The sequence below is a fragment of the Dipodomys spectabilis genome, unplaced genomic scaffold (assembly GCF_019054845.1).
Source record: "Dipodomys spectabilis isolate Male_0828 unplaced genomic scaffold, ASM1905484v1 ptg000145l, whole genome shotgun sequence".
NCBI classification, from domain to species: Eukaryota; Metazoa; Chordata; class Mammalia; order Rodentia; family Heteromyidae; genus Dipodomys; species Dipodomys spectabilis.
Genome location: NW_024870822.1, coordinates 23,954,816 through 23,969,431, shown reverse-complemented (window position 1 = coordinate 23,969,431; position 14,616 = coordinate 23,954,816). Strand labels below are relative to the sequence as shown.

Genomic DNA, 14,616 nt, shown 5'->3' with positions numbered 1-14,616 from the left:
ATAACAAAGTTGTTTTTTTCCTTTGTTTTTTGAGATTGGGATTTGATTTGTTAAGTAAACTGTTTCTTCTTCTTTTTTCTGTCGGTCATGGGGCCTGAACTCTGGGCTTGGGCGCTGTCCCTCAGCTCTTCAGCTCTAGGTTAGCACTCTACCATTTGTGTCAAAACACCACTTCCAGCCTTTTCTGCTTATGTGGTGCTAAGGAATCAAACCCAGGGCCTTACGTATGCAAGGCAAGCACTCTACCACTGAGTCACTTTCCCAGCCTCAAGTAAACTCTCCAGAGGCTCAGGACATTTTTTTGCACTAGCCTCCCATAATAGCTGGAGCCACATGTAGCTAAACTTAGTGCAATTTTCTTACATTTATCTTTTTTGTTTTTTTGGTTGGTCATGGAGCTTGAACTTGGCCTGGGTGCTGTCCCTTAGCTCTTCAGCTCAAGGGAAGTGCTCTACCACTCAAGCCACAGCTCCACTTCACGCTTTTTCTGTTTATGTGGTGCTGAAGAGTCCCACCCATGACCTCATGCATGCGAGGCAAGCACTCTACCACTGAGCCACCTTCCCAGCCCTAAAAATAATTTTGATAATTATAGGTTTAATCATTTCTGTGTAGTCTAACTCAGTGTATCCCCCCCAAAAAAAAATAAAAATAAAAAAAGTTGAATCTGTATTCTTAGTAGGGTTGAGCTTAGAAACGATTTCTGGCCCCCCCCCCCCTTTTTTTTTTTTTTTGCCAGTCCTGGGGCTTGGACACAATTCCTGGACACTGTCCCTGAGCTTCTTTTTGTTCAAAGCTAGCACTGTACCACTTGAGCCATAGTTCCACTTTTTGGCCTTTTTTTTTTGTTTATGTGGTACTGAGGAAGTGAACCCAGGGTTTCATGCATGGTAGGCAAGTACTCTACCATAAGCCACATTGCCACCCAGAACAGATTTTTCTCATCAGGTTCAGATACTGATTTTTATTTTATATTTTTTAACTACACAGCATTATTATTATTTTTGGGGGTGGGTCCGGTCGTGGGGCCTGAACTCTGGACTTTTGCCCTGTCCCTCAGCTCTTCAGCTCAAGGCTAGCACTCTACCACTTGAGCTACAGCACCACTTCCGGCTTTTTTCTTTTTGCTTATGTGGTGCTGAGGAATCGAACCCAGGGCCTCATGCATGCAAGGCAAGTGCTCTACCACTGAGCCACCTTCCCAGCCCCTGAAGGAAAAATTTAATTAAAGTTTTAGTGTAGCTTAGTGGCTTACTTCTGTAATCCTTGCAGTAAGACAGCAGTTCAAAGCCAGCTCTGGCCGAGAAAGTCTTAACCTTCAGCAAACTACTCAAAAAGCTGGAAGTGGTTCAAGTGGTAACCTTGAGCAAAAGAAGCTCAGGGACCTCACCCAGGTCCTGAATTCAAGCCCCAGGACTGGCACCAAAAAATAAAAAGGATAAGATTTCTTAATTTGATATACAGTATTAACAAAAATCTTTGATAAGTATAATCCCTTGAGGTGAAAATGAGATAATAATCTCCAGTAAATTGAGAGCAAAAATACCTTTGCTTTTTTGGTTGGTTGTGGGCTTGAACTCTGGGTCTGGGCGCTGTCCCTCAGCTCTTCAGCTCAAGGTTAGCTCTCTACCACTTGAGCCACAGCGCTACTTCCGATTTTCTGGTGGTTTATTGGAGATGAGTCTCACAGACAGCTAGACGCCAGGGTGGCTCATGCTTGTAATTCTACCTGGACAGGAAAGTTCATGAGACTCTTTTTTTTTTTTTTGGTCCAGTCGTGGGGCCTGAACTCTGGGCCTGGGCGCTGTCCCTCAGCTCTTCAGCTCAAGGCTAGCGCTCTACCACTGGAGCCACAGCGCCACTTCCGGCTTTTTTCTTTTTGCTTATGTGGTGCTGAGGAATGGAACCCAAGGCCTCATGCATGCAAGACAAGTGCTCTACCACTGAGCCACCTTCCCAGCCCCGTCCATGAGACTCTTATCTCCAATAAACTATCAGAAAACTGGAAGTGGAACTTTGGCTCAAGTGATAGAGGGTCCAGGCCCAGAGTTTAAGCCCAACCAACAGCCAAAAAAAAAAAAGTATTATAGACTTTCCTGCAGGGGCTGGCCTTGAGCCTCAATCCTTTCATCTCAGCCTCCTAAGTAGCTAGGATTACAGGTGTGTGCCACCAGTGCCCAGATGCCATGTTCTTTACTACTGTTAAGTACTCTAGACAATTAGCACAACAAAATTTTCTGTGTACTAATGTAGAAATGTAAGTTAACTGAAATTCTTTACTAGTGATTTTAAACAGTAACTTGTTTTTTTTTATTTAGTATACGCTACCACTGGAACTGATAAATCAACAGAATCTGACAGAATGGGTAGAAATTTTGAAGACTGTTGTGAATAGGGATGTACCTAATGTAAGTTTCTGCATGTTTTCTGATAAAATAAGAATAATAGTCATCTTCAGTTTTTAATCATTAAAAAAATAATTACTATTTTTACTAGCATTTACTAATAGTGTAAGGGGGGGTGGTTGTGACTTGTATGCATTCCATTTGGTGTGCAAAGTGACTGACTATCTCTAATCCCTTTCCTACCTTGATTCTATTTCAGCAGTTTCATTGTTCTATTTTCATACATGCATATAAAGTGCTTTACCATATTTTTCCTCTCTGTTGATCCTCACTTCCACTGGTACTTGCTTTCATCCATAACCTGTTTTATTTTCTTATGAGTAATTTATTTTTCTAGAATATATTGTAGGAAATATGTTTTTCCTTGGTAATTCACATATGCTTATACTAAGTTGAAAATTTTGAGGAATGATTTCATATTAGAAGTTAACTACTTGTGCATATTTGCTTATCTCAAGATAATTCTGTTTTGTTTTCTTGGTTTTACTTTCCCTTTTTTTTTCTTTTCTTTTTTTTTTTTTTTTTTGTTGGTTGTGAGGCCTGATCTCTGGGCCTGGGCACTGCCCCTCAGCTCTTCAACTGTAGACTAGTGCTCTACCACTTGACCCTCAGCCCCACTTCCGGCTTTTTCTGCTTATGTGGTGCTGAGGAATCGAACCCAGGGCCTTATGCATGCAAGGCAAGCATTCTACCACTGAGCCACCTTCCCAGCCCTCTTGTTTTTTTTTTTTTGGGGGGGGGGGGGGTCTGGTCATGGGGCCTGAACTCTGGGCCTGGGCACTGTCCCTCAGCTCTTCAACTGAGGCTAGTGCTCTACCGCTTGAGCCACAGCACCACTTCTGGCTTTTTTTCTTTTTGCATATGTGGTGCTGAGGAATTGAACCCAGGGCCTTATGCATGCAAGGCAAGCATTCTACCACTGAGCCACCTTCCCAGCCCTCTTGTTTTTTTTTTTGGGGGGGGGGGTGGGTCTGGTCATGGGGCCTGAACTCTGGGCCTGGGCACTGTCCCTCAGCTCTTCAGCTCAAGGCTAGTGCTCTACCGCTTGAGCCACAGCACCACTTCTGGCTTTTTTTCTTTTTGCATATGTGGTGCTGAGGAATTGAACCCAGGGCCTTATGCATGTAAGGCAAGCATTCTACCACTGAGCCACCTTCCCAGCCCTCTTGTTTTTTTTTTTTTGGGGGGGGGGTCTGGTCATGGGGCCTGAACTCTGGGCCTGGGCACTGTCCCTCAGCTCTTCAGCTCAAGGCTAGTGCTCTACCGCTTGAGCCACAGCACCACTTCTGGCTTTTTTTCTTTTTGTATATGTGGTGCTGAGGAATTGAACCCAGGGCCTCATGCATGCAAGGCAAGCACTCTACCACTGAGCCACTTTCCCAGCCCCCTCTTGTTGTTTTTTTTTGTTGTTGTTTGTTTTTTGTCCTGGGGCTTGAACTTGGCCTGGGCGCTGCCCCTCACCTCTTCAGCTGAATGCTACTGCTTTACCACTTGAGCCACAGAACCACTTCCAGTTTTCTGATGGTTTAGTGGAGATAAGAGTCTCACAGACTTTCTTGCCCAGTCTGGCTTTGAACCGTGATCCTCAGATCTCAGTCTCCTGAATAGCTAGGTTTACAGGCATGAGCTGCCAGTGCCCAGCTGTTTCTTTTAAAGGATATAATTCAGTGGCTTTTAGTGCATTCAGGGTTTTGCAGTTGTGTTGCTTCTAACAATCACAATTTTTAATGTTTTCTACAGAGGTATAGATTATATTATTCTAGTATGTTTAAGTGCTTGAACATACTAATTTAATTCTCAAAAGTCGTTCTGATTTTTTTGTTTGTTTGTTTGTTTTTGTTTTTTTGAGTCCAGTCATGGGGCCTGAACTCTGGGCCTGGGCGCTGTCCCTCAGCTCTTCAGCTCAAGGCTAGCGCTCTACCACTTGAGCTATAGCACCACTTCCGGCTTTTTTCTTTTTGCTTATGTGGTGCTGAGGAATCAAACCCAGGGCCTCAGGCATGCAAGGCAAGTGCTCTACCACTGAGCCACCTCCCCAGCCCATCCTTCTATTTTTTTTTTTTTTTGGGTCCGGTCGTGGGGCCTGAACTCTGGGCCTGGGCGCTGTCCCTCAGCTCTTCAGCTCAAGGCTAGCACGCTCTACCACTTGAGCCACAGCGCCACTTCCGGCTTTTTTCTTTTTGCTTATGTGGTGCTGAGGAATCGAACCCAGGGCCTCAGGCATGCAAGGCAAGCGCTCTACCACTGAGCCACCTTCCCAGCCCCATCCTTCTATTTTTTAACATTGTATTTTTGAAGATTGTAACTTATTCAGAGTGGTTTCATCTATTTCGATGAGACAAAAATCTTGTTTCATTCTTTTTTTTTTTTTTTTTTGCAATAAAGAGCACAACACATTTTGGTCACTTTATTAAATGACATTAAATAGTTTAAGTTTCAACTACTAAACAGCACTTTGAATGGTGAAAACACAGATAGTATATTGTCATACTTGAATGCTTTTCTTTAAAAACACAATTCCAGTCCTTATATATATTACAAAACAGCCTTAAAGGAAGAAATGACATCTTTTCTACAGTACTTAAGATACTCAATACAGAACCAAAAAGCAGTCTAACAGAAACAAAGGCAAGTCTTCCCCGCTGTATGATTTCAGCAGCCAAAGCTGGATGATGGACTGAAACAGTACTATACAACTGGGACAAAAACATATACAAGATCACAATACTAAACAAAACGCTTTACGCCCAGAGAAATAAAACAGGTTACAAAATGTGGAGAATTTAGCAGGCAAAACTGTATTACAAGCAACATTTTAAATCGTCATTTTTAAGCCATTGCAACTATTTAAAACATCTAAAACAAATATAAAAAATGAGCCTTTTTTAGTATTTGATGTGGTTTTTATCTTCAGATTATTTGTTAAAACTCGATGTTATACTCAAAGTACAGATTATGTAGCTAAAAATGTCAAGTGAGGAAAGTGTATGCAACGTGGTCCAAGTTTTATTTCAAACTCTGATTCCAATTAGTCCTTCTAAGTATCATTCTTTAAGTTCAGAGTGGAATCCACAATGAAACGGTTTAGAAGGTTGCCTATAATGTTCACATCTATAGCTTTGAGTAAATAATTAGACCATGCTGAAAATCCCCAGGTCTGGTAAATGAGGTTTAAAGTGATCTGGACTTAGAAACACCAACTGGCAACAGTTGGCCAAGAGACTACTAGCCTCAGATATTTATATCATAAATCTTGTCTTTTTCATTGCTTCTAAAGTAAACATACACCTGCACCCCTCCACACCCATCCCAATTAAATAAATTTTGTGATATGGCTGGTGTGATATCTAAATCCACACATTTGGTTGGCAACATTTTACCAATGGAGGGCAGGGGGTGGGTCCACTGGACCTCACAAGTTCTATATTATAATTCTAGTGCTTATGGACAGTTTCCCACAAAGTTCTTCCAAGATAAAAATGGAAACCTCTTTCGGATCCAAATGACTCCAAAAAAATTTAGCTAATGTTCAGATCATCCTAATCCAGTGAGAGCAAAGCAAATCCTCCATGAAGTTCCCCCACCCTAACCCCAGAATTCTTTTAGCTGTTTTTAACCTGTTTCATCACCATCTCAAAAATGGTTTTGCCATGTTGAGTTGACTCTGGTAGTCAAAAACAATCCTTTTCTTCATTCTTTTTTTTTTTAGTGCTAGAGATAGAACCCAGGGCCTATACATGTTAAGAACAAACTCTTACCACTGTGGTATATTCCTAGCTTTATTTAAATATTTGCTCTAAGAAAATTTAAATAATCTAAAGTACTTAGAATATTTCTTCCACACCATAGAATCATGCTAATTTTGCACCAGGTTTTTATGTATACATTAAAATGAAATACAAGTTTTTTAAAGTCTATGGGCTGGGACGTTGGCTCAGTGGTAGAGCGCTTGCCTTGCATGCCCGAGGCCCTGGGTTCATTCCTCAGCACCACATAAGCAAAAAGAAAAAAGCCGGAAGTGGTGCTGTGGCTCAAGTGGTAGAGCGCTAGCCTTGAGCTGAAGAGTTGAGGGACAGTGCCCAGGCCCAGAGTTCAGGCCCCACAACCAGACCAAAAAAAATAAATAAATAGAAAATAAAGTCTTGTATACATATTCTGTACTTGTTACGGTATAATTTATATTCAGTAGTAGAATACAAAAGTTTAATGACTTACTATGCATTTAGTATCACACTATGTAAACACTATCCCAGAATATTTATTCATGACTGGCTCTAATCCTCTGAGTCATTGTTCTCAACGTCTTTTTTTTTTTTTTTTGGTCCAGTCATGGGGCCTAAACTCTGGGCCTGGGCGCTGTTCCTCAGCTCTTCACCTCAAGGCTAGCGCTCTACCACTTGAGCCATTGCACCACTTCCGGCTTTTTTTCCCTGCTCATGTGGTGCTGAGGAATCGAACCCAGGGCCTCATGCATACAAGGCAAGCGCTCTACCACCTTCCCAGCCTTCAACATTTTATATTTTGTCTCTTTTAAAGATTAATATAAAAGGTAGTATTTTGAACTCTTTTTTTGTCATGGGGCTTGAAGTCCCTTAGCTGTCCCTTAGCTCTTCAGCTCAAGGCTAGCACTCTACCACTTGAGCCACAACGCCACTTCTAGTTTCCTGGTGGTTAATTGGAGATAATAGTCTCATGGGCTTTCCTGCCCAGTGTGGCTTTGAACTGTGATCCTTAGGTCTCAGCCTTACTTGCATAAGCCACCAGCGCCCAGCTTCTTTTGGCTTCTTTTGCTTAAAATATTCATAAGACTCATTCATTTTTTTGGTGGGGGGGCTTGAACTCTGGGCCTGGGTGCTGTCCCTCAGCTCAAGGCTGGTGTTCTACCACTTGAGCCACAGTGCCACTTCCTGTTTTATCTGCTTATATGGTGCTGAAGAATTGAACCCAGGGCCTCAAGCATGCAAGGCAAGCACTCTACCACTGAGCCACCTTCCCAGCCCCTCATTCATTGTTTTATAGTGATGGTTTGCTCCTTCTTAATCCAGCTACTGTTCCCTTGTACAGATAGACCAAAATCTTTCCCATGTTGATAGATATCAAGTTGATGTTCAGATTTTGAGTTTAGAGATAGAACCACTGTATGCTTTCATTCTTACATGAATACCAAAGAGTTGAATTGGGTCATAGAATAAGTGTATGTTTAATTTTCTAAGTAATTCCAAAATAGCTTTTTAGTTAAATAATTGTTTGGAAAGGAATTGTATGGGAGATTCAGTACTGTATTTTCACTTCTTTTGCTTATTTTTTTTTCTTATCTCTTATATCATTAAATAAACCTTTCTTTAAAGGAAACACTTCAAGTTGAAGAAGATGATAGACCTGAATTACCATGGTGGAAATGTAAGAAGTGGGCCTTACATATTTTAGCAAGGCTTTTTGAACGGTAAGTTCTCTATATTTGGTAATTTCAGGTCATCTTTTTAAAGATTTTGATTTTGTAAGTATAGATATATAAAGGATTTTAAAGAAATGATGGTCATATATATGTATTTTTTTTGTTTTTTTTAGATATGGAAGTCCTGGGAATGTTTCCAAGGAGTATAATGAATTTGCTGAAGTATTTTTGAAGGCATTTGCTGTTGGTGTTCAGCAAGTACGTCTAACACAGATTTTCTAAGTAGAAAAATGGCTTTTAGGTTTGAATTTTTTTTTTTCTTGTTTATTTCTAGTTTCTTTTCTTCCTTTCTTTTTGTTCTTGTGTTAGTTATTGGGTTTTATCTGTAGGCCTGGCTGTACTACTTTGAGCCATGGCTCCACTTCTGGTTTTTAGGTGGTTAATTGGAGGTAAGAGTCTAACAGTCTCTCCTGCTCAGGCTGGCTTTGAACCTGAATCCTCAGATCTCAGCCTGCTGAGTAGCTAGGATTACAGGCATGAAGCACCAGTGCCCAACTTACTTCTAGTTTCTTTTTTCAGCTATAAACAGTATATTTGACCTTTGTAGCAGTTCTGAAACATCTTAGGTGTTAACTTTTTTCTTTTTTCTTTTTTTCCAGTCCTGGAGCTTGAACTTAGGGCCTGGGTTCTATCCCTGAACTGCTCTGTGCTCAAGACTAGTGCTCTACCACTGAGCCATAGCACTACTTCTGGCTTTTTCTGAGTAGTTGTTTGGAGATAAGAGTCTTATGGACCTTCCTACCAGGGCTGGCCCTGAACCATGATACTCAGATCTCAGCCTCCTGGGTAGCTTAGTATTAAAGGTGTGAGCTACCGGTATTCAGCTGGTATTCAGTTTTTTGTTTGTTCTGGGCCTTGAACTCAGGGTCCCGTACTTTTGCTCAAAGTATTGTATATTATTATATTTTGAATGAATTTACTATATATACATGGTTTTGTAATTTTTGTCATTTTGAACATGTTGATTCATATAGTTCATGTAGACTTTCTGAACATTAATACATTTTACTAAATATTTATTAGTTGTATAAGGGAGTTTTATTGTGACATTTTCACATATCTATACAAATGTATCCTGACCAACCTCATCTCTTCTGTTCTTCTCCTACCCTGCCTATCAACCTTTCCCCTTCTTAAACAGTGTTGTTTGCCTTCATTTACACCTTTGTTAGCCTTCCTCACTCCCATTGGTATCCACTCTCTTACAGAATCAGATTTACTTGCCTGTCGTCCATTTCTTTGTTTTTCCCTCTCCACCCCTTATCTTCCTAAATAGTTAGAATCAAGAAAGAAACACTTCGACTTGCTGAGTGTGGCTCAGTTGAGAGACTTAAAATCTAATGCCAATTTTGCAAAAAAAAAAAAAAAATAACCACCAGTCTCATCAGAAATCTTTAATATCTTTTAATATTGGAAAGCTATCAAGCTAATGGTAATGATTCCAAGATTTGTCAAATTCTGATCTTTCTTTGAAAGCTTGAATTTAGCACAAGTAACATGATGTCAGCTCTTTGGAATAACATTTTTGAGAAAATTAAAAATAATCTGCCACCTGTACAACTCCAAATCATTATTTGTCTGTAAGTTCTTTCAAAGAAAATAGTATATCATGGAATAGCAACCTTTTAATTGCAATTCAATTTCCAAAAAATACATTTCTCTCAACTATTGTACTTTGGTATTTACTGGGTATACTCATTTTAAAATCATAATATTTCTGGTTTTTTAAGGACATTCTTAAGGAAAACTGATTCTACAAGTATGTGATTGTTATTTTAACTTTAGTTGCAGTACCACTTCTTTGATGGATGTTAGTCATTGGGAGGTATTAATACATTAATGTCAATTTTTTTAAGCAATTAACCTTGAGCCACTTTAACCTTCCAGGCTCACTGCAAGGGTCTTGGCAACGACCGGATGTCTATGACTTACACTTTGAAAATTGATAGTTTGAAACAGCCAATAGAAATTAGAACTTTAAAGCTACATAAGTAGGTGACTGACTGAGTTAGGATTTTCTTAGAAGATGGTCAGTAAAATAAGGCTATGTCAGTAGGGAGCGTATGGTTTTTTCCTTAGCCAGAAAGTAGGTCTTTCATACATTCTTAGGTCAGCATGTTTGTTAGTTAAATCCCTTGGGACGAAGAAATACAGTTCTCTTAACTTTCAAGGTTTTATTTTTAAAAGAATAGTTGTTACTTTGTGATGATGACTTTAGCTTTAAAGATTAATGTGAGATGCTTTTAATGGCTTGTAACTGGTTAAAATTTCTCTGAGCTTAGTTTTGATTAAACTTCTTTTCCCTCCAAAGGTTTTATTGAAGGTGTTATATCAATACAAAGAGAAGCAATATATGGCTCCTCGAGTTTTACAACAGACATTAAACTATATTAATCAAGGAGTATCCCATGCCCTTACCTGGAAGAATCTGAAGCCTCATATACAAGTAATAAATTTCTAACATTTTTTAAAGATTATCAAAGCTTTTTGAGATGGAGTAAGTGGATTAAGAGTATAAAAAATCAAATATGGTATATATCTTTTAATCAGGATGGGTGGTGATAAATTTTGATGATGCAAAACAGGTTATATTAGAGTAGTTGAGGTTGCTGTGTATACATCTTTTTTCAAGCACATCCAATGGAATTGCTAAAAAAGTTGAAAATCTGGCTGGGAAGGTGCTCAGTGGTAGAGTGCTTGCCTTGCATGCATGAGGCCCTGGGTTCGATTCCTCGGCACCACATAAGCAGAAAAAGCTGGAAATGAGGCTATGGCTCAAGTGGTAGGGCGCTAGCTTTGAGCTGAAGAGCTGAGGGACAGCGCCCAGGCCCAGAGTTCAGGCCCCATGACCGAGGCCCCCCCCGCCCAGCCCCCTCTCCGCCCCCCAAAAAAAAAAAGTTGAAAGTCTTGTTGAGTTTTGTTAGTCTAGTTCTGGTGATTATTTACATAGAATAGAGAAAAAGAAGATTTAGCATTTGATGTTAATTGTAAGTATTTAACTTATTTTTAGTCCACTGTTGCATTTAAGCTTGCATTGTTTTGTGTCTGTGTGTGTGTGTCCATCTGTTCATGTCTATATGTGTGTATCTGTGTGTATTGGGGCTTGACTCAAACCCTGGTCGCTGTCCCTGAGCTTTTGTACTTAAGCTAATGTTTCATTGAGCCATAGCCCCATTTCTGGCTTTTTTTTTTTTTTTTTTTTTGGTTAGTCATGGGGTTTGAGCTCTGGGCCTGGGCCTGGGCACTGTACCTGATCTCTTCAACTCAAGGCTAGCATTCTACCACTTGAGCCACAGCATTACTTCCAGTTTTCTGGTTGTTTATTGGAGATAATAGTCTCATGGATTTTACTGCCCCGGCTGGCTTTGAACCTGGATCCTCAGAACTCAGCCTCTTGAGTAGGTAGGATTATAGGCATGAGCCACTAACACCCTGATTTTTTTTTTTTTTTTTTTTTTTGGCTAGTCCTCAGGCTAGAATTCAAGTTCTGGGCACTGTCCCTGAGCTTCTTTTGTTCCAGCAACAGTGCCACTTCTGGCTTTTTCTGTTTATGAGGTACTGAGGAGTAGAACCCAGGGCTTCCTGCAAGCTAGACAAGCACCACTAAGCCACTTTTGCAGACCTTTTTTTTTTTTTTTTGCCAGTTATGGGGCTTGAACTGAGGCCTGAGTTCTGTCCCTGAGCAAAAGCTCAAGGCTAGTACTCTACCTTTTTGAGCCATAGTGCTACTTTCGGTTTTCTAGTGGAAAATTGAAGAGTCTTAGGGATCTTTCTTCCCACCCCACCCTCCCGCCTCTCTTTCTTCCTCCCCCCTTTCTTTCCCCTCCTTTGTACTCCTAGGGACTTTTCTGCCCAATGGCTTTGAACTGTGATCCTCAGATCTCAGCCTTCTGTGTAGCTAGTATTACAGGTGTGAGCCACCAGCACCACACATCTTTTTAAATTATTAATTCCCTAAAAAGAGAAGTCAAGAACCTGTAGTCAATTCAAGAAAAAGTGTATTGGTAAAGTTTGGCATTAAGCTTTAAAATACATTTTATAAAATATTTCTTTTTGAGTACTTAAAGGAGATATGACAGTTATATTTGAAAGCTGAAGGCTGTTACTTTTTTAACTTTTAAATTGCAGGGCATTATCCAAGATGTTATTTTTCCATTGATGTGCTATACAGATGCTGATGAGGAACTTTGGCAAGAAGACCCTTATGAATATATTCGCATGAAGTTTGGTAAGAAATTTTTACTTTCCAAACAAAATGTCAGGTAGTGATGGTTATATATAGCCAACGTAAGATGTATTATTTTGTCATTCTTGATACTGAACATCTTTATTAATAATTTATTATTACTAAGGAATTGTACATAAATCAGACAATGAGTATAATTTTTCTTGGATATTGTCACCCCTTCCTTTGTTTTCCCCTACTTTTCCCTTCCTGTCCCTGTCCATAAGTTATATAGTTTTTTTTTACATCTTATATATTGAATATTGTACATTTATTTACCCTCCATTTGTCTCCCATAAACAGAACATGTTTCCATTTCTTGGATTTTTTTTTTTTTTTTTTTTTGCCAGTACTGTGGCTTCAACTCAGGGCTTGGGCACTGTCCCTGAACTTCCTTTGCTCTACCACTTGAGCCACAGCACCACTTCTGACTTTTTCTCTTTATGTGATACCGAGGAATCGAACCCGGGTTTCATGCATGGTGGGGAAGCACTCTACCACTAAGCCACATTCCCAGCTCATGGAATTGTTTTGTTAAATAGTATTTGAGATATTCAGAGGTGTTGGACTTTTGCGCTCCTTCCCTAAGAGTTCCTTCCTTGTTTGTGTGTAAGTATATAAAGCACTGTTTTAAGTTATCATATCCAGTTGTAAACTAGCTTCCATATATATGCCATTTGTCTTTTTGAGCTTGGCTTACTTCACTTAACATGATTTGTTTAGGTACATTCAGATCCCTGCAGTGATATAATGTTATTCATTCTAATGGAACTTGAACTCAGGGCTTCATTCTCTTAACTGGGCTTTTTCCACTAAAGGGTGGTGATCTATCTCTTGAGCCACAGCTTTACTTCTGGGTTTTTCTTATTAATTGGAGATGAGTCTCATGGACTTTCTGTTTGGTCTGATTTTTGAACCATGATTCTCAGATCTTACCTTTGTGAATAGCTAAGAATACCGGTGTGCCTGGCCCGTGTGTGTGTGTGTGTGTGTGTGTGTGTGTGTGTGTGTGTGTGTGTGTGTGTGTGTGTGTGTGTGTGTGTGTGTGTGTGTGTGTGTGTGTGTGTGTGTGTGTGTGTGTGTGTGTGTGTGTGTGTGTATTTTTTGCTGGTCGTGGGGCTTGAAGTCTGTGCTTTCCCACTTGAGCCACAGCACCACTTCCACTTTGAACCGTGATCCCAACCTCTGATTAGCTAGGATTACAGGATGAGCCACCAGCGCCCAGCTTGGTATAATTTCTTGTTTAGATTGTTTTGGCGCTACTCATTTTTAATGGTATTTAGTTTTAGCAGACACAAATACAATAGTGTTACTGTACTAGGATATATTCTTAGCATGTGCTCAAAGTGAACTAGTTAAGCTGATACCTTAGGTAAGTATCTAAAACTGCTTTTCAAATACATAATGAGAGTTGAAAAAAAATGCATGTATTCCCTGCATGGAAGCAAAGAATTATAATTTGGCAAATATTGAGTGTTGGTATTTCCTGCCAGATGTTTTTGTAGATTATAATTTTGCAACACTATTGTAAAGAAATGTTATTTCAGTCTCTTGTATGGAAGAATGTTAGTGTTAAAAGTCAGTGGATTGGGTGGGAGGTCAGGGGGAAAATGGTAAGGGATCGGAAGGGGAAACAAAGGAAGAGTCTACAATGCTTGGTAAGAAATGTACTCATTATCTTGCCCATGTAATTGTAACCCCTCTGTACAGTATTTTCACCAAAAAAAAGTGGATTAACACTTAATTTGTATGAAAACACATAGAATTCATGTGTGGTAACACATTGCAAGAGACTGAAGTAGATGGATCACTTCATGTTGCTAATGTATTATAGTGAGGCAGCAGCAAAGTGAGACTTCATGTCAAAAACAAAATTATGTGGGTATCTGAGGTATATATGTGTGTGTATCTAGGTCTCTCTCTGTTGCTTCCTTCATCTTCCCACTTTTTCCTGTAGTTGAAATGGGGTGTTGATACATGGCTCAAAGTAGCCTCAAATCTGAGATTTTGCCAGTGGCTCATGCCTGTACTCCTAGCTACTAGGAGGCTAAGATCTGAGGAAAATGATTCGACGCAAACCCAGGCTTGAAAGTACTGTGGTTCAAGTGGTAGAACACTAGCTATGAGCAAAAAAGCTCACTTAGGGACTATGCCTGGCTCGTTGAGTCTCAGGCTCCTTAGTATAACAATTTATAGGTATGTACTATTATACCCATGTAAGTGCCTTGTTTTTTATAAAGCATAACTTATAAATTCAATAATATGAAAATATTTTGCAAAGGTGTTAAATTACTGTTTGCTATTCTATTTTTATATTTCTTTTCTAGATGTATTTGAAGATTTCATTTCTCCTACCACTGCTGCCCAGACACTTTTGTTTACAGCCTGTAGTAAGAGGAAAGAGGTAAGTTATTTGATGTGCAGAATAGTTTTACTACATCACTAAAAAGTTACTCAAATATACTCTCTGTTTTAAATGTTAGCTATGTGAGTTGTTTGCTAGTTTATTTTTTTTTTTTGGCTAATTTATT

The 14,616-nt window shown here is 39.6% G+C and overlaps 1 protein-coding gene across 1 annotated transcript in view; it reads left to right on the top strand.

Annotated features, from left to right (window-relative positions):
- Positions 1–14,616, top strand: part of Ipo7 (importin 7) — a 72,651-nt gene that overhangs the window by 34,247 nt on the left and 23,788 nt on the right. The window contains exons 6-11 of the mRNA XM_042691735.1: positions 2,319–2,408; positions 7,754–7,848; positions 7,974–8,058; positions 10,172–10,306; positions 11,989–12,088; positions 14,413–14,489. Of these exons, the coding sequence (XP_042547669.1) occupies positions 2,319–2,408; positions 7,754–7,848; positions 7,974–8,058; positions 10,172–10,306; positions 11,989–12,088; positions 14,413–14,489 (582 nt within the window). The remainder of the gene's footprint in view (positions 1–2,318; positions 2,409–7,753; positions 7,849–7,973; positions 8,059–10,171; positions 10,307–11,988; positions 12,089–14,412; positions 14,490–14,616) is intronic.